The sequence below is a fragment of the Amia ocellicauda genome, chromosome 10 (genome assembly GCF_036373705.1).
Source record: "Amia ocellicauda isolate fAmiCal2 chromosome 10, fAmiCal2.hap1, whole genome shotgun sequence".
Taxonomy (NCBI): domain Eukaryota; kingdom Metazoa; phylum Chordata; class Actinopteri; order Amiiformes; family Amiidae; genus Amia; species Amia ocellicauda.
Window position 1 is genome coordinate 25,360,600 of NC_089859.1, and position 27,615 is coordinate 25,388,214.

The window sequence follows — 27,615 nt, forward strand, 5'->3', positions numbered from 1 at the left end:
CACTACATTAAATTACTGGTCTGATTTAAAGTCAGAGCGACCTTTCTCTTCATATATATTGCATAAGAAAACACCATTATATACCTGGCTGTGAATAGGTCAGAAATTCAAACCAGCATGTGTGCAAAAATATTGGGCTGGAAAATGCCAGTTGGTGGTATTTTAGATACCCCTAATGTTTCCCTTCAATTGTCCAAAATGTGAAACAGATGAGGCTCCCCTGATGTACTCTAAGTTGAATGTTTCTACTTTCCTTGACTCTGTAAGGATTTTTCCCCTTAAGTAATTCATAGATACACCCATGGTGAGAGAGATAATGAACTAGTACTCTAGTGATGTCTCAATTACATGCAGTGAGACAGTGATCTCTCAATCCTCAGAGAAAATCTGTGCACCCTACTGATATAAATTATGGAAGACCAGCATAATTGTTTTGGTGAGCTAAAATGGTGCCACGAAATACTCAGAATGCCAGTTTAATCAGAGTGCAATCTCGCTGCTGAATGTTTCGATCTGTCCATACAATAAAAAAATGAATCAACAGAAAAATTCATTGCTTAATTCATTGTATGTTAAATACATATTACATAAACAATGCATGACAAAAGTCTGGGAGAGGCACTGCATATGCATAAGCAGGCTGTGTTCCTAATCGTTTCACGGATCAACGGTTCTAAATATGTTGAGAAAATTAAGGAAAATTAAGGAAATTAACTTCCTCTTACATTTTCTTACTCACTACACAATTTCAGGTGAAACTGACAATGCAATTTAGCCGATATTATCCAAATTTCATAGCCTACAGAAGCATTCCTTTTTGTTGCATGACACATTTTATCTGGTTATTTCACTTCCTTGCAGATTTTCTGATTTATGCCGCATTTTGCTTGAATGCACAGATTGTCTGATAAATGAAATAGCTATTTACCCCGTTACAGATTTATATTAAAAATGTCGATATAATAGCATTCATGCTGAAGGCAAAGCAGGGCTCTGCACTATTTATCACTCAGACCTATTTAGATTACTTAGACTGTGTATTTTATGTTTTAAAATAGCAGACAAAATAACTCAGTAATGCAGTATTTCTCCCTTAACCTCTCAGACACTTTGATAAATATATTAGCCTATAGTGACTGACAAAAATGTGAAGATCCATAGATTCCAATCTCAGACTAAGTCTTGTAAATATCAAAGCATAGAGTAACCTTACCTCTCAACAATTATTTCTTATATTTTGAGATTGCATTGCGAGGTGTTATATATGCTATAAACACAGAGTATCTCATTATGTCACACATGAAAATACAGAAGGCCGAACTAGATTATGTTTAGTTTTATGAGATTAAGGAGAAAGAAGTGTAGACACATATTTGGTTGCTAGTATAAACTTAGTTCCCTTATGGGAAACAATAATGGATTTGCGGTGAGGTTTCTGGACTATGGAGTGGAGAGTGTGTACATATGTGATGTGGAGACCCCATGTGCACCCCACCTGAGCTCTATAACCCATGTCATAGATACATGTTGCTCTGATCTGAAACCGCTGGTATGTATGTACCTGGATACAGTGACTGGCATTGCCTAGCAGCTGGAAACAATACAGGCTGATGTGTGTTCTAACACCACCTTTCGTCAGAGAGTTGGCATCTAATGGGGTTTATTCTCGAATCCAGGCCAGCAAGATGTCCTGAACATCCAGGTCTGAGATTCGGCCCTGTCCAGTCAATCATCTAAAGAGGGGATGACTAAAATGCCGTGTAGCCTCAGGGGTCTTTGTGGAATAAAATAAATATTGACACGACACGACACAATTAACGTATGTATCTTCTGGTCGTGTAGGTGTTAAGGTTGGGAAAACCCACAGGTTATGACTTGTATTCCGAACTGCTAGGAAAGTCATTTGTATGCTTTAAAAATATGTTCTACTCCTGGTCTTGAGAAAGAAATGAGTCACTGCTTTTGATGCACTGAATCCTTTTCTCTCTTTTTTACACTTACTCTGTAATGAGAATATAATTTTTATTTGCTCTAATTTAACCTCCAGTATCTCTACGTTTTAATAGGACAGCCTTGATATCAGTTGATTGCAATCTTTTGAAGACCTGAGAGTTCCTAAAACAGAAGATGGAAAACGGAAGCCGGAGTGCTGAGAGCAGGCCTGCTCATTACATGCTCCACTGCACCCTCACAAACGTATCTCTGCTGAGAGCATAAAAAAGGTGAGACAAGAATGTCAAGGCTATGAAAGACAAGGGAACTTTATGTATCTATCAAAATGTATTATTCCTTTAATACTCAACTGTTTTTTTTTTTATTTTAACCGTAGGAAGTTCCAGTCTTTAAGCTCCAATAGTAAAGGTTAGCAGGAAGGATGAGTTCAAAACAAAGAAGGACTACAGCACAAGCAACAACAATCGTGAGGACGATATACAGAAGAACAACAACGACACGGTGATGGTGAAAAGCAGGTGGCACTGAGGGATGTGTGTACTCATATTGTCTCGATGCCATAATCACTGCAGAAAGATTAAAGATGGACATAAAGCATGTTAGAGCATTATTGATCAATTCCCCAAGATCCCTGAGGGGTCTCTTTTGGGGTTGTAATTGGACATGTGTCTCCAAACTGGGAGGGATACAGGGTTGATTAGATACACACTGAATCATCAAGGCAGAAACACCTCGGGCATAGATCATTTATACTAAGAGGCAAAGCAGTGGGCCTTCATTACATTGTTTGTTACAGCTTGTTCATATCTGCTGTAAGGTCATCTGCACTGCCCTTTACAAAACAAGTGCTAGCAAGCAAATGGGCACATAATTGATTCTTTCTTGGGCATAAACCAACAAAGCCACACACAGGGCCCAATTATTGCATGCCCAGAGGCCTTCACACTGAAACAAATTCACTGAACTTAACCTGTATCAGTAAAGCCTAACATAATATGTGGAATATAATTGTTAAGTTTAAGACTATTTTTGATATTCAAATAAACTGGAAATGTCTTAGCAAGTGCTTCTCTTTCCCATGACTCATATACACTAAGCATCTAATAAAGTATTATTTCTCTCAAATTAGGTTCTGTTTCATGAACGTTTTAAATCTACGTGGCTTGCCGACACTATCCTTAAAGGAGATTCAAGTTTGTTGCCTCTTTCCAGCTCTCACCATTTATTTTGTTTTATTAAGCACCTTTCGAGGGAAACCAATATCCATGTTAATGAGAACACAAATAACCACAATCTGATTTCGCTGAAAGAGCTTTGTTTCTCTTTTGACTTCTGCTGCACTCACAAATGCAATTTAAAAAATGCACAGGTGTGGGTGGGCTTACTTAATTATTCATAGTGCTTGTTTTAGCATCAAGGAAAGGGTTTTCTCAATATAGAATTTCTTCTGAATGCCGCCACCTCAAATTACATTTTAAGTTTCATGCCAGATACCTCATGTTAAAAAGCCCTTGATTATGGAATTTAAATAGTTGTCTGTGGCAGGACCAGAGAGCTGCCCTACCCTGCCCTTAATTAGTTTATTGGCCAGTGCTCTTTCCTTTGAGCTGCTGGTTTAGCTGATGGACCAGCATAAAAATGCATTAAAATTCCTCTCTCATTGCATGGCTAATCAGTTAATTGGGCACCTGGGACCAACACCTCCAGTCAAATTAGGCAAAGCGGAGGGCCTCTAGAGTAGAATTTTTGTTATTGTATGTATTTTGTTCTTATTCTTTAATTAGTGGCATGCACGCACGTTTGTATTTAGGTTATTTACATTGTAAATTATTTTGGAACACAGAGTTGAAAGTAGGGTATAGAATATTGACATCTGTTTGAGTTTATAAGACTTAATTTGTGGGCTTAAGCAACAATAATATCCTTCCAAGGTAGACCACCCAGTAATCGGTGTGGAGGGCATTTTCAGGAGCTGTTGTAGCTGGAAAATGTCTTATAAGTGAAACTGTTAGAATCGCACAGCAAACACTGATGTGCTTATTTCCTTTTCGGTTTTATTAGTGACTACAGTTTTTCTTCTTGATTTATGTAAGTCTGACAGACTAGAGAAGAAACACAGTCCTTTTGAAATGTCCACAGATAATAATTGCATGTCCTACTTATTCACTGCAGCTGACCACAGATGAGTCCCTGTGCACAGTTGGCACACTGTTAACATATACACCCAGAAAACAGATGAGGACTATAACAGAGAGGCTCAAAAACAGAACACAAGAATAAAGTGTTTTCATATATCTAAAGTGTACAAAAATGCTTAACAATTAAATTGGTTTGTAGACTTACATGATTCAGTAGTTTTTACTAAAATAAACATAACCAAAAGTGCTGGTTTGAAGGCTTATTGAAGCCAGGAAGTGAGTATTAATAGACACATGTAGCTAATAAAAAATATTCCTTTGAGTCTGTAATTATGTTTCACTGAAGTATCTCCATAGTGTCCTATGTGATAGACCATTATGCAATCTTATATAAAACTGAAAAACTGATATTGAAATTTTCCGCTCGTGGCTAGAATCTACTCACGTCTCAAGGTAGTCTGGAAGTAAACAAAGGGAGTTCAACCCAATAGCACTGAATTGATTTCAACTCAGCCAGCAAGTGTATCTGTCTGCCATTCAGGCAAGCAGACAAAATGTTTGCAAATTCAACACAAAAAAGATACTGAAGACAACAGAGTATGAAGAGCACCAGTACAACTATTTTGTTCTCGATTAAAAGTATTAAGCAAATAACCACAGTTTCATAAGGGAAAAAAGAACAGAACAAGTACAAAAAAAATCTCTATACCTCCTGATTTATCTCTTTATTAGAAAAGACAGATATACCGATGTTTAATCAACAAAATAAAGTGTTTGTTTTAGAAGGAAGTCAATGTAACATTTGAACCGCAGTAATTTAAAAAAGAGAACTAAAAATAAACAAGTGAATAGGTCTTTGCTTCATTTTTGCATGTAAGTAATAATGATTTGCAAGGGAGGATGTCACTGCTGTGAATAATTGCCACTCTTTGAACATTTTGACGCACAAAACAAAGACTGAATCCTGCCACCACAGAGATGTGCAATTATGCACAACCATGTGCCCCCCTGACTAGCTAACCCTGATTAAAACAACTTTCCATGTCAAATCCATGTAGCCCTCGACTCGGAAAAATAAAAAAGGGGAAAATTACCAAGCATAAAGGAAGACCCCCCATAGCTGAGCGATACTGAGAAGAGTAAGGTTTGGTAATTGTACATATTGTGGTTTCGCTTGAACTTAATATTCAGTTCCAACCTTTTTTAATTGCTTTCACTAAGGTGCATGAAACACAGCAAACTGAACGGCATGTTTTGCTATTAACAAATAAATATCAAACACCATCACCAATCAACAAAGTGTGTGTTTCCCAAAGAGTATTATTTCAGCTCACTGATATCCTACATGTATTCTGTATATTTTTTTTAATCTCCTGCTGACATTAATCAGTCAATCAATGTTTATTTAGTATAGCACCCTTCGCAGGGTAACCAGAGTGCACTTTACACTTGCCAAAACATTTGGACTGTGGTTGTCGATTGTGTAATATGATATTACATACTGCAGACAGGTATCCCTATGATAAGGTATGGTATCCCAGTACACAAGTAAGAATTCCCACCCTGCCTGTTAGGTTAAAAAACAGGTAAGAAGATATCATATATCTGTTTAGTGTGGCACCTGCAATTTTAAACATTTGTTTTAGCACCAGTTAGATGGATATAAGTGAAAACAACCCATGAGACTAATCTCATCAGTATTAAAGTGTAATTATAACAGTTCTGTCAATATCTAATTATTCTGCCTATCTTCAGTGCAAAGTGAATGACACGGAGAAAAATAAAACCTACTGAACGCTAGATGGAGAAAAAGAAAACTTACTGAATCAGTGATCAGTGCTGTACACTCACATATGGCTTAGTAATTGATCACAGAATACAGTTTCCAAAGTTACATTCACCCGGGGGAGTGGGTGACAATTGTAATTACACTTTTCCAAATCACGTTGAGGTTTATGGTGGTAGCATCAGAAATGGTTGTGCCAATGACGTCACACTAGGTCCTTCACTGTGAAATTCAGTTTGATTAGAAAACATTCTTTTTAGGCTGAAGTACTCCCTTTTCAAATAAAATTTAAACAAGAACAGAACTGCAAGACATATTCAGCGATTCAGTGGAATTGGAAATCCTGCACCAATCATTTAAATAAAGTATAGGTATATATACACAGATATAGCTTAATACAAAATATATTCAAAGCTCCTGCTTTATAAATTTTGAACATGCCCGTAAAAATGCATTTTAAGGCCGTATCAAAATGTGGCCCCTAGGCTGAATTTTACTGTGACTTAGTCAGACCATAATGTAAGGTTTTATTAGATCCCTATGGTGCAATATACATGCAGTGTTTCAAGTTCACTTAATCCTTCCTCAATCTGTTCACCATTCTCTCCGACTCAAAGCCACTACAGTCTGATCATTGCCAATGCTGTAAAACCCATCTGATTTATTCCCCAGTGAGGAGGGTCGATAAAGCAGACAAGAGCTTGACACATAACACATCATTCAACCAGCTAATCAAACTTCTGACTCTTATTCAATTCAAATGGGAATGTTTTCTCTGACACCCTGGCACTCCTGTCCTACGGTGTTCGGCATCACTCCCTGGGTTTTAGTGAACCTTGAATGAAACCCGCTATGATGTGGAATCGTTTAACAATGCTTCACAGACACACTAGGGTGCCTTGCTTGGCCAAGTCAGGGGAAATACACAGTATTTCAGAGAGAGAAACCTGAAGATTCACACTGCAAAAACCTGCACTAATATTCTGAAACACAGATTCTAATCAGACATTATTTATTTATTGTATTAATGCATTACATGTCATGCGATGAAATGTGTACAGTGTTAATAATTTATTAACAGCTTGTAATTAGAGATGTGATGAATAGCCAAAGTAAGCCTATAATCCACCATTTTATAAGAAAATAAGAAACATTTGAAAAGTTTAAAACATTAGACCCGTCAAAACTGAAGAGGAGTCTTTTGTGTTCAGATCCTATCAGGTACAATTTGATATGGTGGCACTTTCTTAATTAAAAGTGAAAAACTCTGAGCACGTATATGTGAGTGCTTTGTTTGCTTGATTGTTTGTTGTTGTTGTCGTTTATGTTGTTAATTCACTAATCTGTAAAAGGAAAAACAGCAATGTCTGCGACAGCACCCGCGTACATTAGAGATGCCTCATAAATCATAGTTATGTGGCACATGAGTAACTGATGGATGGAACCGGAGATCGAAGAGATTGTATTGACAAGTCGGTAAAGGAGACCGGAGTGGATCTGCATACATATAAGAAAGATATTGAAGGTACTCAAGAATTTGTCTACTTTATTTAATCTTTAACAGAAGCGTCAATGCAGGAACCTGATTTATGTTGTTTCTCTATCGATCCACCTCATAAAAGGATGATAATAAATCCAAGCAGTACTGAAATAGCTGCTCTTACCTTTCTATGGAATATAAGATATACAGCAAGTGAAGTGTCCCACTGGTTCTTCTGTTGAAGATTAAATAAAGCAGAGCATTTTTATGTAATAGCAGGAAACATTAAAACACAAAATCTCCTAGAAATGTCCTAGGATATAAAACGGATATTCTTAGCTAGTCACTTTAATGAACATTATTATTAATATATATTATGTTAAGACTTTATTAACTGTCAACAATCAATCACTACTCAATACTGATAGAAAGAAAGGATGGTTTGCCTCTGAACTCTGTATTTTGTTTCTGTTTAAAAGTTGTGTACAATAGTACCATAGGAGGGAGGAAAAGCTAGCTAGCTTATTCAAGTTTTATTTTGTATTTTTAAATAAATAAACCTGCTTTTTATTTTTACAACACTCTGTGTGTGTTTGATCTTATACAATGTTATTTGGATTCCCTCATTCATCTCAAACACCCTCTGTTTTTTATAACAATGAAAATAAGAAAATCAATAAATCACAAAATGCCAACAGAGAAGTACTGCCATCCTACGCCTTGGCTATAATAACTGTCTAAGGGGGGTTGAGCTTTCGAGATTTGCTCACCACTTACCTTCCTTCATGTTTCTTCAGTTTTCTTCCCTCAGTTTTAGAAATATGAGTCGCTGTAATGAATTGTTTGAAAGACCACTCGTGTGGTTTCTGATTGCTGCTGTGTAGGTTCAAGGGGACTTTCTGATCCATGAAGCAAGGGAAACATTCCTATCCTTCTTGGCAAAATGTAAAGTCGCTAAATCAATCATTTGACCAAGGTATTATGACCGAAGGAGATAACGCAATTTCCAACGCAATTTTTTTAGAGATGATTTTGATGTTTTAATGATAACCAGTTAAGGTTGTAAATCTGGGGTCCCTTAACTGATAAGATGATTGAAAAGACAAATAATGCATCCTGCTGCTGGTATTTCAAAGACAGACGTCATCTGGAACTGATTTGCAGATTGTCCACCGTAGACATTCAAAAATGTAAGATGTAAGTGCCAGCTAAAATAAAACTATTTTAATTGGAAGTTTGTGAAAGTTTTTATAGGAATAAAACCTTACAAAAAATGTAATCCTTGGTGTGTATTGGCCTTCTCATAAGAGGTTATTATGGCCTGAGAGAAGACGTTGTTGAAGTTACATTTTACTAAAATATATATATAAAAAAACAGCTGCATGTTTATCAAACTGAACAAAAGACAAACTCGATGGAGTCTAAAAACATTAACAGTACTTTGAAAAAATAAACTGCTATTTATTAAGGATATTGTTTTCCTTGTAAATAATGGGATAAAAAATGTTATGGCTCCACAAAATGCAAGGCTTATGTCACATGGAAGTGACTTCATTTCGAATGCAATGTTTTTGAGCTGAGGTTAATCTCTGAAAGGAGGAAGCTATTCTTTTCGGTTATTAAAAACACATGGTTGAAATACTCCATACGGTAAAGGATTTTTTAGATTTGGTTTCTTTATGTGCACTGCATCCTGAAACTGAAATGTGTTACAGCTTCAGGACATGAGAATGACTAAGAGGTTATATAAAAAGGCCAATGAAGCAATGTAGGTGTAACTGAAGAGATTGTGGATATCAGACAGATATCGACACTTAAAGTATATTTCAGTACAGCACCACTTTGTCTTTGAAATATCTGAATGCAAGAGATATAAATTTAAACAATAATAATGATAATAATAGAAAATACAAGACCCTTGTTAGAAATTAGCAGATAGATACAATAATAATGCCCACTGAATACAAGGTTATACAAACTGCCTTCAGTCATTGCAGCTAATCTCAGTTTGCTGGTCCCAATCAGTATATTAAAGACATAAATCAGATGTCACATTCTCTCACTATAGGATTATCTAAATTCTGCCTAGGAAAATGCCTAGCATACCAACATCTGTGATGCTAAAAACAATTTAAACAAGAATAATTGAAACGTGCTTGAAAAAGGCAATGATTAAGGACTTGCAGACAGATAGAGGCCAACATATATATAGAAGACAAAGATAGAGACAGACACATGGATAGACAGATGGATGTGCATGTTTTCACAAAAGAGATTGAGCTCTTTTTGAGGATCCATAGTATTTTCTCTTTTTCCACTATTTCTTAAGTATGTGATGCTTCTTCACCCTAATTTAACGTTCTATGAACTCGAGGTAAGTCACAATTCAATATTTTGACAGGAAAACGTAGGCCTATATCTGAAGATTATATTTGTTCTGTTGTTGATTTTCTTCCTGCTAAGTCTGATCTTCACAGACTAACAGTATATACTTCATGAAACATTTTTGCATTCATTTACCAATTTGCACTGGCAATTTAGCCATTTAGCAGTATATTACATGCTTCAATTCATAGAAAATAATTGAAAGTTTATAACCAACTCATACAATGCATATTATAATTGTAATACAAAGTTCTAGACCTTTTTTTATGGGTGTCTACAGTATTTTGTCTTTCTTTTTCTCAGTTTTATAAATGTTAAAAATTGTTTCACTAGTAATCCCATCACTGTGCCTCATGCTGCAATGCTACAACCACATCTTGCAAAACCAAATTACCCCCATGTGGAGAAACTTGACTCAATAACTTTCTTAGTCCAGGAGAAAAATTAGAGGACTTTTATCCTCATGCGGGACCAAAGAACTGGGGCCCAAAGCATGAACAAAATGAACTGACCGTCATCTCAAATGCTGTACCTGAGACCCTGATGATGAAAGACACTTGAACAGTTAGTTGAATCAAGTGTCAGATATGTACTTAATTGCTTTTCTTGGATCATTTTACGTGCAACTTTTAAACATGATGGCCAAGATCCACTGTACACCTCTTTCTTTCACATCTTCCCAAATGCCCAAAACTATCCCCACATGGAAACTGTAGATGCACTGGATAAACCCCTGCAATATCAGCTCTAACCATCATGCTGTTCCCTTATGAAGCCAGATTCTAGATAATACCCCAAATTGCTCTTTCCCCATCAGGTTCTGCACTCAGTAATTTGACATCTCTTGACTTATCTAAGGAAACTTAGGCCCTAAAGAACTACCAAAACCCTACAATCAGTCTCGGTAGATGTGTGCCTGCTGCCTCATATGCTTAATCTTCTAGTCTAATCTCTGTCTGGATGATTCAATCTTAAAAGGTGAGAAAGCGTTCAAGTCATATTGTAGCAAACTGCCAAGCTGCAACTCCGAGTCAAGAGGGTTTTTGCCTTTCTTTCACCAGAGCCCACAAACTGTGCCAACTCCGAATGGAAGAGATTTCTTGGTTCAACTACAAATATACCCTCTCACCAGGTGTATCCTAATAAATTACGCTGTGATTTGGATATGTTAAATGTGGCTGAGCTGGTTTATGAAGTTTGAGTAATGTATATGGTTTAGTCTATCATATTTTTGTTTACTACAAGTTGGCAACCCATTAAATGATGCATATAATACTAGACACAACCAGCTCTTATTTACATAAAACTCTGATATTTGGGGTGGAAAGAATGTCTATACGTGTATAAGATCGTCCTTTTCTTTTTCATCGCTGTACTGCAGTGATCGTAATGACTTCCCCAGCTGTGCTTCCATTTAAGACGGATTACTTGACCTTCACAAATGTGACCACAGCTTATAGGATAAGTTAATCCAAAGATTTAAAAGATTGCCACTAATATATGACATCTCAATTTAAATCACTTTAATTATATACCATTCCCTTAAGCAACAACACGGTTCAAAGGCAAAAGAAAAATGTGATGAGGTTTTACAGAATAAGGGATTTACGCAAAACCCTTGGAATACGCTAAGATTTTCGTAGGTAGTATTGTGTCTGAATATCAAGAATACATAACAAATAATATAATAATTAGAAATACTATGCATATTTCCTATTGTCTTATACAGGTAATCAGAGCCATTATCTACATTCCAAAGGAAGAGAAAAAAGTGTTTTGCAAGTTATAATTTAATGGAAAATATATCTTAGTCGTATTTTGTGTTGTTTCTGTGCTGTTGTTCTGTGCATGTGATGTAATAGCCTAGTTATTTTAAATGTTATGTTGGTCCTAAAATGTTTTATCACTGTCATATCAGTAAGTCAATCTCTATAGAACAGTAAAGTCTAACTCCCTTGCAGCAGCGGTCTGCATTAACTGTATATTTTCTTTACGGATGTAGGTGCGTGAGTGGACTGCTGTTAATTATTTATTATATAAAGTGCTGGCCCCTAACAGATAAATGTCTGTTTTAAATTCTTGAGCATTCCCCAAGGAGAGCAGCCAAAGTTAATTTAGTTATAGGAAGCACTGTTTCAGTTATCTCTCACTTTATCTTCACTGTGCTTTATCTGCGGCATTTCTAGAACAAATGCAATCAACTAAATTGAGTTTCACTGTGAGCAAAAAGTGGGAAGAAAGCATGTTTTGGTTTGAGTTTGAAAGTAAAGCTGTTACACTGATGGTAATATCATTAGCTGGACTTTATAAACAGTGTCAGCAGAAAATAGAATGGTTTAAAGGACATAGATGGGATGTATATAAGACTTCCACATCTTTACTCCACTATTTCCTCACTAGCAAAGAAAAATAAGCTAATGCTATAAACAATATAACAATATACACTCACCTAAAGGATTATTAGGAACACCTGTTCAATTTCTCATGAATGCAATTATCTAACCAACCAATCACATGGCAGTTGCTTCAATGCATTTAGGGGTGTGGTCCTGGTCAAGACAATCTCCTGAACTCCAAACTGAATGTCTGAATGGGAAAGAAAGGTGATTTAAGCAATTTTGAGCGTGGCATGGTTGTTGGTGCCAGACGGGCCGGTCTGAGTATTTCACAATCTGCTCAGTTACTGGGATTTTCACGCACAACCATTTCTAGGGTTTACAAAGAATGGTGTGAAAAGGGAAAAACATCCAGTATGCGGCAGTCCTGTGGGCGAAAATGCCTTGTTGATGCTAGAGGTCAGAGGAGAATGGGCCGACTGATTCAAGCTGATAGAAGAGCAACTTTGACTGAAATAACCACTCGTTACAACCGAGGTATGCAGCAAAGCATTTGTGAAGCCACAACACGTACAACCTTGAGGCGGATGGGCTACAACAGCAGAAGACCCCACCGGGTACCACTCATCTCCACTACAAATAGGAAAAAGAGGCTACAATTTGCACAAGCTCACCAAAATTGGACAGTTGAAGACTGGAAAAATGTTGCCTGGTCTGATGAGTCTCGATTTCTGTTGAGACATTCAGATGGTAGAGTCAGAATTTGGCGTAAACAGAATGAGAACATGGATCCATCATGCCTTGTTACCACTGTGCAGGCTGGTGGTGGTGGTGTAATGGTGTGGGGGATGTTTTCTTGGAACACTTTAGGCCCCTTAGTGCCAATTGGGCATCGTTTAAATGCCACGGCCTACCTGAGCATTGTTTCTGACCATGTCCATCCCTTTATGACCACCATGTACCCATCCTCTGATGGCTACTTCCAGCAGGATAATGCACCATGTCACAAAGGTTGAATCATTTCAAATTGGTTTCTTGAACATGACAATGAGTTCACTGTACTAAACTGGCCCCCACAGTCACCAGATCTCAACCCAATAGAGCATCTTTGGGATGTGGTGGAACGGGAGCTTCGTGCCCTGGATGTGCATCCCACAAATCTCCCACAAATGCTTTCAGAACCTTGTTGAATCAATGCCATGTAGAATTAAGGCAGTTCTGAAGGCGAAAGGGGGTCAAACACAGTATTAGTATGGTGTTCCTAATAATCCTTTAGGTGAGTGTATATCACAACAGAGATGATTGGCTACCATTCATAATTTCAGTTAAAATATATATACTAACAGTCTAAATATCCAGTTTTGTTGATGTATCATTGTACATGGGGAACATCTGTTACAGACACAGAAATCACACATCTGTGCGAAAGTAGCTTTGGTCATCCGTTACATGTTATCGATATTATTTAATAACCGTTCAACTTTATTATTTGTATCCTCCTTGTATATAATGTGATGTTGGATAAAGTGTATTATACATTAATGAATAGTGCTTTGTGTATTGATTTAACAATATCCAAGATGGACACTAGTTTTATGTATCAACACTCTAAAGAACGAATGGCTCTCCATTGTGAAAGCAGACATTGGTTGCTGAAGCCATTTTTTACACATGCTACGTCTGGCAGCAGATGTACATCAATTACGTAAATGTTTCACACAAAATGCTAAAGATATCGCCACTGGTCATGTTTACACTTAATGAGGTGCATAAATTACTGTATCTAACACATAGAACAACAGCGCACAAAAACTCCTGAAATAGTAATCAATTGTTAGTCGATCGATTTGTTGCTTTATTCTAGGGTTGAAAGGTAAAATTAGCAATGTTGTGTCTCTTCAAGCTGAATATTGGCTGATTAGCTGAAATAGTTCTGAGGTTTATTAAAACCCCAGAGAAGCTGTGCAAACACTAGACTTGCAACAGCAACTACAGAGGAACACTGCGACACATTAAAAGTACATTAATTGTTGTTTACGAATGTGTTTGATTGCATTGTGTAGATTTGAAAAAAAACATCTGTGACTCAACTAATCAATTCTTTGTCAGGGTACAATCATCCAGTAACACTATCAACCAATCAGAGGAGAGGACTGCTTCTCCAAAGAGCCATTGATACTACAGGCCCATGGAGAGATAAACAGTGGTACAATTCAAAGCAGCTCCCAGGAAGATAATCAATTTGCAGCTGTTTACTGTATATGTCCAGATGCCATTGCTTACCTTTGCACTACATATGTCTTGAAAAATACTAATGCTATTTCTGGACAAGAAAAATCTCTAAGGTCTGTGCTGTGTCTAATGGCCAAGCCTCATACTATACAGGTGGAAGCTATAATTGATCTATGAGGTATAAATAGCTCATAACAAAACAGCTATGAACCCTTGGCAATAAAGAATGCATTCACTTGTGCCCTCTCATGGCTACTTTCAAGCACTGCAAGCACATATGTGTGTGTGTGTATATATATATATATATATTAAACATGCAGCAATCACTTAAGTGATACTGATCGATTATCCTTGAAGTTACTAACCAATATATACAGCTCTGGAAAGAGTTAAGTGGTCTCTTAATTTTTTCCAGAGCTGTAGTCCGATAAATGAATGCTGACTAGCATTTGGAGTGAAATACCTGGATTAGCTAAAATTATGATATTATTCACAAATTTGAGGTAAACTTTTGAATGATTGATGTTGCACTGTAGACCTAATGTAAACTTTAAATGAACCCATACATTTTAAAATAAAAAAAATATCATCCCACTTCCAATTATTACAAGCTACAGGGTTTTCAGAGATTGCTGATTTTAAAAAATACCCATATATAGTGGGGAAAAAAAGTATTTGATCCCCTGCTGATTTTGTACGTTTGCCCACTGACAAAGAAATGATCAGTCTATAATGTTAATGGTAGGTGTATTTTAACAGTGAGAGACAGAATAACAACGAACAAATCCAGAAAAATGCATTTCATAAAAGTTATGAATTGATTTGCATGTTAATGAGGGAAATAAGTATTTGACCCCTTCGACTTAGTACTTGGTGGCAAAACCCTTGTTGGCAATCACAGAGGTCAGACGTTTCTTGTAGTTGGCCACCAGGTTTGCACACATCTCAGGAGGGATTTTGTCCCACTCCTCTTTGCAGATCCTCTCCAAGTCATTAAGGTTTCGAGGCTGACGTTTGGCAACTCGAACCTTCAGCTCCCTCCACAGATTTTCTATGGGATTAAGGTCTGGAGACTGGCTAGGCCACTCCAGGACCTTAATGTGCTTCTTCTTGAGCCCCTCCGTTGTTGCCTTGGCTGTGTGTTTTGGGTCATTGTCATGCTGGAATACCCATCCACGACCCATTTTCAATGCCCTGGCTGAGGGAAGGAGGTTCTCACCCAAGATTAGATGGTACACGTCCATCGTCCCTTTGATGCGGTGCAGTTGTCCTGTCCCCTTAGCAGAAAAACACCCCCAAAGCATAATGTTTCCACCTCCATGTTTGATGGTGGGGATGGTGTTCTTGGGGTCATTCCTCCTCCTCCAAACACGGCGAGTTGAGTTGATGCCAAAGAGCTTGATTTTGGTCTCATCTGACCACAACACTTTCACCCAGTTCTCCTCTGAATCATTCAGATGTTCATTGGCAAACTTCAGACGGGCCTGTACATGTGCTTTCTTGAGCAGGGGGACCTTGCGGGCGCTGCAGGATTTCAGTCCTTCACGGCATAGTGTGTTACCAATTGTTTTCTTGGTGACTATGGTCCCAGCTGCCTTGAGATCATTAACAAGATCCTCCCATGTAGTTCTGGGCTGATTCCTCACCGTTCTCATGATCATTGAAACTCCACGAGGTGAGATCTTGCATGGAGCCCCAGACCGAGGGAGACTGACAGTTATTTTGTGTTTCTTCCATTTGCGAAAAATCGCACCAATTGTTGTCACCTTCTCACCAAGCTGCTTGGCGATGGTCTTGTAGCCCATTCCAGCCTTGTGTAGGTCTACAATCTTGTCCCTGACATCCTTGGACAGCTCTTTGGTCTTGGCCATGGTGGAGAGTTTGGAATCTGATTGATTGATTGCTTCTGTGGACAGGTGTCTTTTATACAGGTAACGAGCTGAGATTAGGAGCAATCCCTTTAAGAGAGTGGTCCTAATCTCAGCTCGTTACCTGTATAAAAGACACCTGGGAGCCAGAAATCTTGCTGATTGATAGGGGATCAAATACTTATTTCCCTCATTAACATGCAAATCAATTTATAACTTTTTTGAAATGCGTATTTCTGGATTTTTTGCTGTTATTCTGTCTCTCACTGTTAAAATACACCTACCATTAAAATTACAAACTGATCATTTCTTTGTCAGTGGGCAAACGTACTAAATCAGCAGGGGATCAAATACTTTTTTATCATTTTAAATCCTTTTAATTTACTGAATGACTGTAAAACGTGTTATCAGATGTAATTTATATATCCTATATGCAATAGTAACACAAGCAATTTCAATCTCAGAAATATTTACTGAAGACTTAATGCTTTTAAGTGTCTCCAACAAATAAACAATAATTACAAAATCTTAAAATAAATATAAAAAATAAACATGAGTTGTCCCAATTTAATTGTACTTTACAAGCACACAGCAAAAGCAAAACTGGAATGGCTTAAAAACAAGAAAGTGAATGTCCTATAGTGGCCCAGTTAAAGATTGCTCTTTACCAACGTTCCCTGTCCAACTTGACAGAGATTGAGCATTTTTAACAAGAAGAATGGACGAATATTGCACAATCCAGATGCGCAAACCTAGTAGAGACTCCAAAAGACACACAGCTGTAATTGTTGGCAAAGGTGTTTCTACAAAGTATTGACTCAGGGGAGTGATTACTTCTCTAACCAAGACATTTCAGATTTTTTTTATTTTACATTAACTGTCAAATATTCTTGCCTCTTCAAAGCGTTGAGTAGGTTGTGTAAATCAAATGAGAACAAATATTTAAATACATCAAATGTAAGGTTGTAACACAACATGTGAAAAAGTCCAAGGGGGATGAATACTTCCAACAGCCACTGTATATGTATAGATGTGTTTCCTAAACCCCGCCTTGCCGTGTCTAACTCCCCACGTTGTCACTATATATACACACTCACCTAAAGGATTATTAGGAACACCTGTTCAATTTCTCATGAATGCAATTATCTAACCAACCAATCACATGGCAGTTGCTTCAATGCATTTAGTAAAATGTTGCCTGGTCTGATGAGTCTCGATTTCTGTTGAGACATTCAGATGGTAGAGTCAGAATTTGGCGTAAACAGAATGAGAACATGGATCCATCATGCCTTGTTACCACTGTGCAGGCTGGTGGTGGTGGTGTAATGGTGTGGGGGATGTTTTCTTGGCACACTTTAGGCCCCTTAGTGCCAATTGGGCATCGTTTAAATGCCATGGCTTACCTGAGCATTGTTTCTGACCATGTCCATCCCTTTATGACCACCATGTACCCATCCTCTGATGGCTACTTCCAGCAGGATAATGCACCATGTCACAAAGGTCGAATCATTTCAAATTGGTTTCTTGAACATGACAATGAGTTCACTGTACTAAACTGGCCCCCACAGTCACCAGATCTCAACCCAATAGAGCATCTTTGGGATGTGGTGGAACGGGAGCTTCGTGCCCTGGATGTGCATCCCACAAATCTCCATCAACTGCAAGATGCTATCCTATCAATATGGGCCAACATTTCTAAAGAATGCAATGTGTACAACGCAACGCAATGAATACAACGCAATGTGGGTGCCATTGAAAATAAAGTAATTTAAATCAATTATGGCTCTCAAATGAATAATTTAATATATATATATATATATATATATATATATATATATATATATATTAAATTATTCATTTGAGAGCCATAATTGATTTAAATTACTTTATTTTCAATGGCACCCACATTGCGTTGTTCTTCCATTTAGTCAGTGCAATTGACAGGCATGTTAACCTCAGGGCATTTCCTCATTCTGTTACCAAATGAAATAAATATTTTTGTACAGCAGCAAGTCTCCAATTCCAATAATTGAGTTGAATCTCATCTCCAATTCAATTTCATCTGTCCCTGTGATACATCTACACATTCTGTCAGAAACAGCCCATCTTTTAGGACTTCTCTAAATAAGATACTTTAAAGACGGTAAGATTTACTCATATTTTAGGTGTAAAAGTCATGTAAAATTTGATCAAACATGCAAGGGGAAAATGCGGAATATGAAAAAGTTGTCTGGATTTTGTTAAGCTTCATACTGGGATGAATTTTGACTTCTGTATTCTTTCTCCTGCGGGAAATTGAAACCTGCTTCTTATATAATAGAAATGTCTAAATAAGTAACAAGCATTCTTCACATTTCGTGTTGTTTTCACTTGTTTAATTCAGCAGGTTTAGACCACCTTTAGGCGAAAACATGGAACAAACTGCCCCTGATGACAAGTAATACCAAGGCTTCAAAAGGCTGAGTTTTTGTGTGCAGTGGGTGGGTTTCTTACATTCACTATAATGAAAGACACCTTGGTAAGTTGGTAAATGTTGTGTGCTCAGCATGCTGTTAATAGTTCTGTTTGCAAAGCTATGAAACAGAAAACAAACAAAACAGTGGGTAGTGGGTATTAGAGTATTAAACTATTAAAGTTTATTTGTCAGTCAAACTCCCTCCCTATCTTTCACTTCTGCCTCCACTGACACAAGCTTTCCCTTCTTTTTCTCTTTCCCCCTTATTCCCATCACTCCTACCTCTTAACCTTATCTAACCTCATTCCTGTTGTGTTTCATCATCCTCTTCCTCAACTCTTCACTTTTCCTCCAGTGGCCGCAAAAGCTCCTTCTACTCCTTCACGTCTTCACTGACTCTGACCCCTGTTCCCTCTCCTTGATCACAAGCCCATGACCTGTTCTACCACCTGTCAATATCTGTCTCTTCCACACGTTGCTGCTGAAGAAGTCTACTCTTGCCCCCTTAGACCCCAGAACTTTTCTGCTACTCCTGAGCTCCCTTCTTCTCTTCCTTCAGAAGTCCACTGCTAGATCAGTACCTTATCCACTGACCACCACCTTATTATCTGGCCAACCATCTCCCTTGCACTCTCTATGGAAACTGATTTCCCCATTACCACATCTGTAAACCCTGGTTATGTTGCCTTCCTCTCCTCTGGCCTAATTCTTCTAAACTTCTCAATTGCTTCTGAGTTAGTCAACCACATTATTATCCTCTTCTCTCTTGCCAACTTCAGTTTCAGGTCCTGTTTCCCTTCCTATGTCTCTGACCTCTATGGCCAAACCCCCTTAAATAAATCAGTGTCTTCAACTGATCCTTCTTCAAGGGGTGGACCCCAAAAACAGTTTTCTCTCTCACTCTTCATCATTGACCTGGATTTGTTCAATCTTCCTGCCTTCTTCCACCTTCAGTACCTTGCCTTTCCCTTTCATACCCTTTGATGGCCAAGTCATGCCTTCTCCTCACTCCAATGTGCCATGTGCCCAATCCTTCTTGCCCCCCTATGGTGGTACCTGAACATTGTAACTGTATATTTTTCGCCACATTGAAGCACCACAGCCCTTCAGACGGCATTGAAAGATCTCACAGCCTGCTGCTTCTTCATACCTCTGGACTGTCTTAATACACCACATTGCTGTGAACCCAAGTCACCGATTTCTACTTCATTTTCTGTACTAAGATAACTGCTGTGCTGTAGTAAGTCCTGACCACCTTTGTCTTCACTACAGGCACAGCAACAGAAACGTTCACGATTTGAACATTATTAGTTTGAAATGGGGCAGAATTACATGATTATTTAGCATTACTCTTCGCTTGGCATCAGTATTCATTGCTTTGACTGTGCAGCTCAAGGATGTATCACACTGCCTTGGCGCAATGCACTCTTATGCTCTGCCTCAGACAGCCCTGTCAGATCAAATTAACTATAAAACTGTATCTTAAGAGCAGCAAGCTTAACACAGGTGACACACACAAACTGGAAAGATCAGAGCTTTTGGGCAGGCCTTAAAGCCCATTCAGAGAGATCTCCAAGGAGCCTAACTGTGGCCTTTTTTTTATTTTAAGAAATTAATGTTTAATTTGCTTAGAATTATTGTCATGTTCCAGAAATAATATATTTCAATTATGACAATGGCAATCCATGTAATGCTAACACTATTATCTAAGCGTTGCAGTATTGTGGCAAATATTAAATAAATATGACAAATACAAAAACATGTTGGTATCTTGAAAGTAAGAAATATCACCACATTAAATGTACTTGCTTTGAGTTGCCATTAGTCTACAATGATGCTACTAGGAATATATTAACTCCCAGCATCAATGTTCATGTTCATGTCAGATAGTTATAATAATGAATCTTGTTTCAGGGCATAACAATCTCACAGAAGTACTCCACTACACATGAATACATAGTCATGGAAACAAAAATTGCTTTTCTCTTGCAAAATAAATAGCATATTAAAGGAAAAAAAAGTGATATCGTTATAAAACAAGATCATAATGATTAAACTGTGCTGCTCCGCAGTACAGTAACACAGTGTATGTCAACATCTAATCCTTTTCATTGGCGTTTTTAAAATCTGTTTATTGATACATTTGCTGTAATCTGATCTGTGTTCCGAGTAAATACTGTGAAACGGAAAACAATTAATAGGAACACACTACTGCAACCGACTCCACGATAATTTGCTAGAGTCTATAATGCTTAGATCATGGAGCCCTGGGACAAGGCGATCCCTGTTTAATTTTTTATGAATACCTTCAGTACACATCCAAGGACATCGGTGTACCAGTACAACGTTTTCACACATTGGTTCCCAGCAGCATGAATTATGCCACCTGCTGGTAATTAGCTGTAATTAAAGCTGTACAAATAATTGTTACATTGCACTAATCTAAATACCGTAAGCATAAGCACATTATACTCATTAGCAATACATTGGATTATCAAGGCAGTCCCCCACAAAACTAATGAAAGTGATGAAATTTGTGACATTGAGATCCCACAAACTGAATTAGTGACTGTGCAGTGCAGTGTTGGGGGTTCGGTGTCTGGGCAGCATATTATAAACTACCCAGCAGCTGAGTTACTATTTGTCATTTAGGTAATGCAGCTCTTTAGATATGCTGTGATAGCATCATTGGTGGGATCCAATTAACCCACCATGTTAAATAGTGTAAGAGACACGGGCGTATTGCTCAAACAGTTCCTTAGAAAATGTACACAAAAGCCTTTACAGACACTGCTATTCCAAACAGCCTGCTATAGTCATTGTATTGCTTCAGTTGAATAAAAGGTAAAGAGGTATATGGTATATCAATTAATTAACACCACCCATATAGTGTGGACATAAAACTGTAAGTGTAAATGTAAACTGTACTTCGCCTTGGATAAGGACATCTGCTAAGAAATGAATAATAATAATTTTATAATAATATAATTAGAAAGTAAACATTCACTTCCCAAACCCTCCCTGCTCAGACTTCAGGAAACCATTAAGGCATTTGATGTTTCTTTGGATTCACAATTCAGCAAGGATCTGTGAAACAGGCTGACAGCAGATGCCCGTGCAGCTGCACCACAGTGTGGAGTTTCTTTCATCCAGCGAAAGGCAAGTCACTCCTCTCAAACAGTCAAGAGTACACAACACAACATTCCTATGTTAGGCATAGTCTCTGCATACAAGTTAACCTGAACAAAACAGTGTATTTGACCACATTACACTTGACCAAATTCCTATTATTTAAAAATCCAATAGATCAATAGACAGGATTTTGGTTTTAATTGTACTTAAACTCCAAATTAAACTGCTCATTTGAGAAACAGGGTTATCTCCTGATGTTTATTCTGCTTGGTCAGGCCTCCTTGTGCTGCTAGTTTCTCAGCAGGAGAGTTATCTTTGCAGGTGCAGACTTGGATCCATCTTTAATAATCTTAGATGTTCAGCTGTAAGTATTCTTCAGCACAAACGGTGACCTTCAGGAAATAACAACATCACACTCCTCAGCTCAAAATTCATTCCCACTCACTCACTAAGTGACTGAATAATGTTGGGCATCAGTGTGTATATTGTAGTGCACTGTCATAGGACCTCCTGGTTAAATAAAGGTTAAATACAAATAAATGCATGTTGAAAAGAGGAAACGGATGTGAAAATACACAGGAGAGGCAAAACATTATGGAGAATGCAATCAATAACATTGCTTCATCTGAGGATTTGCGCTATTGAAAAGTAATTAAGTAAATAGTAAATAAGTCAAATAATTGTGATTGTGTAATTGATTGTGTTGAGTTAGTTAAATCATGGCATTGTCAAAACCACAGAACAAAAGTGCAGTTGACCAACAGGGCCCTAGAGAGATACAGCCACCTGTGTTATTACAATCCCATGAGCACTACACGAGAAAACGAAATGAAAACAAACCGGGTCAGTAAATACAGGACCCCCTGTGACCTGCAGCACAACATCTTCAAACCCTGAGCAGCACTGACGCATCACCATTGCCATCTGCAGGACTGGCTCGTGATAGCAATCTCCACAGCTGGTTCGGTCTGCAGAATATCAACTGAGAGAGGAGCTCTGCAGACACCCCATATGAAATCAAAGAAAAGTCAGCATTTCACTTTTTTAATTTTCTTGGACGATTATTCCTAAATTACAGTTTTGCTTAGACATACTACTCTCTAACCTGCTACTTACCAACTACAAATTCCAATGGAGCATTCCACTTTTAACAAGTATGAATACATTTAAACAGCACTGTTGCCGATTTATCTTTGTTGCTGAGGAATCTGTGTCCTTACCCTGAGAGTGATCTTATCTTTCTGTGAAATAATGTAATACATGTATCAGCATCGGCTCACATTTTCTGAAGTTTCAAGATGAAGTATTTCATTCAGAAACACAATGCATAGCAACAAGCTTGACACCAATGCTACCACCTACAGGTTTCACCCTAGGAGAACAATTTAAATTATATAATAATATCCACTTACCTACATGAATAGGATAACCTTAACAAGGCATAGAACTAAGTGCATGTTTCTGAAGAAACACAAGCCCATGCAGCCACACAGCCAGAATGTAACTATTTTCTATAACAATAATATAATAAGGTAACAAGTTCTAAAATGGAAACAGCAACAACATTCTTCAAAACTGAGAAGTGCCCAGAGACAATACACACACAAACATTGATTATGAATTTCCAAAACCTGGTTTTGCTTTTAATGACTAATGGGAATAAAAAGAACAACAGCATACATTTTAATGTTCTAGGTGGATGCATTTTTCGATTTCCATTGATATCCTTGTGACAAAGACCGATGAGATTTATTTTGTAACATGAACTACATACTATTAAAAAAATAGTCAGACTGAGACAAATACTAATTAGTGTGTACTTAGTACATGAATGTAATCTCAGTCTGATTTTCACTGTTCAAACCCATTTTTCATACTCAAGGCTCAGAAATTACTTTCTTCCTCTACCCATTTGAGCCACATAAAACACACAAAGTAATTACTGCAAGGCAATGCAGAAATTAACAATGTACCATGGAAAAAATGCAGCAAATACAAACTGAAAAGCATGACCATGAGCACATTTAAATGACAAGAATAGTATTTATTATTATTATTAATGTGTTTGCTGCTTTTATCCAAAACAACAATCCACTAATAAGCCAGTGATTTGTGAGACTTTGGATTTAACTATATTTAAAATATTTGCTTGGGCTTTGTACAGTATTGAGCTTTATTCAGCTGAAACCAAAAAACTGATGGATCAATTGTCCCTTACCTTTTTCAGCTGAGGCATGCCCATTATTCAGCAGTTTTATTCTCTTCATGTGTGACTTCCCATTATAATGGATCTGTGCCTGAGCAGGAGAGTGCAGCTGGATGTTACACATTTCACACAGGGTCAGGCTGGGCTGCTCACTCCCCTCGTCTGTCCCCGCAGACAGCCCATTGTGGATCTCTGATGCCGCTCCGTCATTGAGAGATCGGGGGCTCTTCATACCTGAAACCCAAAAGAGCATCAGCCACTGAGGACCACAGTGCAACACTTACATCGTCTCATTATCATTCAATAAAAAGAGTCATCTTTCGAATCGAGGATAATACCCGAAGGGGGGCGGTAATAACAATATCCCATCTCCCCTTTGGGTAGTATCCTCTTTCTCAGAAAACCAGGGTTACATTCTCAACCTATCATATAATAAGCCATACTATAGTCAACAAATTAAAACTCCATGCATAATTCAGAAAACTAACATTCCTTATTAAAATGAAGTTCAAGTTACTAATTAGCACAAGCAATGATCTTTCTCGGGGCTAAGGAGAGGGTGCGGAACAGGGTGTGGGTTTCGCAGGCAGTGATTTAACTCACAAATGCTGCATACTTAATTGTTTATGCAAACATAAATATGCAATCAGAATTGCATTTTTTTACCCTTTTTTTGTTGTTGTTGTTTGTATTCTACCAGATGCTCAGTCAATGGTCACCTACAGTTTAGCAGTTTTTTATTTCTGTTCAATACAAATATAGTAAATATGCAATGAATGCTTCCCTTTATCAGCACTATATATTTTCTTGCTTCAAATTAATCAAATTAAATTGTCTATTGATTTAAATAACTGCTTTATTATTGTCACAGCTTACTTCCTTCTCTTTAAAAAATATACTTTGTATTATTATGATGAGGTTTGTAGGGTAAATAAAGAAAAGAGAAAATAAGTAGAAGAAAATACTTGTTTTGACTGCGCACAATACTCCGAAAATGACAATAAACAGGCCTTCAGAAACTGTGATCCTCCCATTCACAAAACACAACACACTTCTCGAGTGCTATTAGAATAACTGTGAGCAATAAAACTGTATCCATTACTGCTGGACTAATGGCTGCCCTTTTAACTTTAAGATGTTAATTTATTGGAACACAAAGCCTCGTTAAATTTGAAATGGCACTGTGAAACAAAGGGATCTGCACGTAACCAAACACATTTTAATTGAACTCCCCTGGTAATGTGCAATTGTACAGTGCATACTGTGAAAAACATTTATGCACATTTTTAACTCTTGTAGCCCATCAGCATTGCAAATCCTTCAAAGCTTCATGTGTTTGAAAGTATATGATGCCTTGCACAGCTCCTCAAGTAACAAATTATTATGGTGTGTTCCCCAAATATAGCCTATCCAATTTCACCTTTTAAACTAAAGTACGGCCTAGGTCAAGTATAAATTCAGATCTGATTGCACATAACGAGAGCTCTCGATGCTCCTGTGAGTACACAGCTGTCAGCACCAGCTCCGCCGGTCATACAGACTGCAGTTCAAGCTCAATCAATGCAGGCTTATGTTCTTACTTTAATGATTGTAACTTTTCAATAGCTAATGGCTTGGAAAAGGATCTGAACTACATAAGTCGGTTACCACTCTTTCGATTAAATATTTGTTTTCAGAGTGCTCTCGGAACGCCTGAGACACAGAGAGATTTGTTCTGCTTTGATTTGCTTTGGTAAACTTTGAAAATGGGTTCTTCTTCCATCAGTATCTCAGCAACATGAGACCAGTTTCTTACCTCGAATGCACCGTAGAACCAATATTTAACATTTGTTATAGTCGCCCATCATCAGACATAATCAAGCATATGCTTTGTTCTGCACAGGGCGAAATTAGGATTTTAAGATGAACCCAATAAAAGTGCCTGGGAAGTGTGGAACAATGTCACTGGTTTCAGAGTGGCCTGTTGCTGTAAACGTTTGACGATATTGTAACTGGTGCTTTTATGTAACGAGTAATAGGTTCAACAAATATGATCAGCCACATGCTACCAGTTACTTACATCATGAGCATACATGTTTAAATGGGGTTGTGTGTGTGTGTGTTTGTTTTACAACTGTTCTGAATGTTACACCTGTGGGGTGACAGTTCTTTTAACTGATAAATCACACAGGCACACCCTGCCACTGTACACTTCAGCCATCCTCAACCATTTGTGACATAGCTAAGGATAAAAGCTTTTTTTTTATTTCCCTATTGGGCTCATATAATATTAACATTAATACTTATGGTACTAATCATCTCCAACAACCAACTATGGGAAATTTAATGAACTGCCTTTCATTTTGTTAATGCTTTCCATTAAGGTATAGCCTATTTTCTTTCCAGTACTAGTTCAAGGACTGACATTAATTTGTTGTCATTAACAGCTTTTCACAAGTCACTTCATTATTGATCTCTCCACTTATCGCTGCTCATTGACTGAACCTCATTTCCCAGCATTGCTCGCCTGCTGTTTCAGCAAACTCACTGACATTTCGGCTGCAGTTCCATTTCACACATAAAGGCATTGAACCCCTTCATTACACCTTGTTTTTTTTGTGCTTCATAGATGGGTGTCCAAAATTGCGAGCAAGAGTTATTGTGCACCGCTGTTCTGCTGTTCAGATCTGAAAGTCCTTATCTACAGCACATGAAAAGGTATCAGCAGCTGAATGACCACAGAAACAAACGAAAGCAAGTGATGTAATAGAACACCCTAATACCTCTGAAAGACGTACACATTTAAATATTGGAGTTAATAATGATATCAAATGAACTTAACATGTGTCACGTTATAAAAATAATAGTTTGAAAAGTGCACTTAGAATGCCAAAGAATTGAGCAGAAAATCATTCTGGGAAGGCCATTTCAATTGCACGTTTTGTTCCAGGAAATTATTTTTTGCATTGAAGCATGAAAGTAGTTTGCTCGAAATCCAATTTTATAATTAAGTAAATAAGCAGTTTATAAAAACATCAAAAACAGACCTGAGGAGGTCATTTGATGCTGCAAAACCATTTTCAATCTGTACAGAAGCTTATGACAGGGAGATGCTTGACATTTACCTTTATGTTTACCTTTAATATTTATTTTTCTACACTTAAAAACATAATTACTTTTATGTTGTTTACTTTGTTTTGTTCTTTGGGTACTTGTTGTCAAGGCATGTTTACCCTCCTCCCTATCACAGCACGTATACACTCACCTAAAGGATTATTAGGAACACCAAACTAATACTGTGTTTGACCCCCTTTCGCCTTCAGAACTGCCTTAATTCTACGTGGCATTGATTCAACAAGGTGCTGAAAGCATTCTTTAGAAATGTTGGCCCATATTGATCGGATAGCATCTTGAAGTTGATGGAGATTTGTGGGATGCACATCCAGGGCACGAAGCTCCCGTTCCACCACATCCCAAAGATGCTCTATTGGGTTGAGATCTGGTGACTGTGGGGGCCAGTTTAGTACAGTGAACTCATTGTCATGTTCAAGAAACCAATTTGAAATGATTCGACCTTTGTGACATGGTGCATTATCCTGCTGGAAGTAGCCATCAGAGGATGGGTACATGGTGGTCATAAAGGGATGGACATGGTCAGAAACAAT

At 37.7% G+C, this 27,615-nt stretch overlaps 1 protein-coding gene across 2 annotated transcripts in view; it reads right to left on the minus strand.

Moving 5' to 3' along the window:
- znf385d (zinc finger protein 385D) overlaps positions 1-24,200 on the minus strand; it is a 133,052-nt gene extending 108,852 nt beyond the window's left edge. Inside the window, exon 1 of one of the 2 annotated variants that reach the window (XM_066715713.1) lies at positions 23,984-24,200. In XM_066715713.1, coding sequence (XP_066571810.1) covers positions 23,984-24,095 — 112 coding nt within the window. In that variant the 5' untranslated portion in view covers positions 24,096-24,200. The remainder of the gene's footprint in view (positions 1-23,983) is intronic. The other variant, XM_066715712.1, reaches the window with a different exon arrangement.
- Between the last annotated feature and the right edge of the window lie 3,415 nt (positions 24,201-27,615).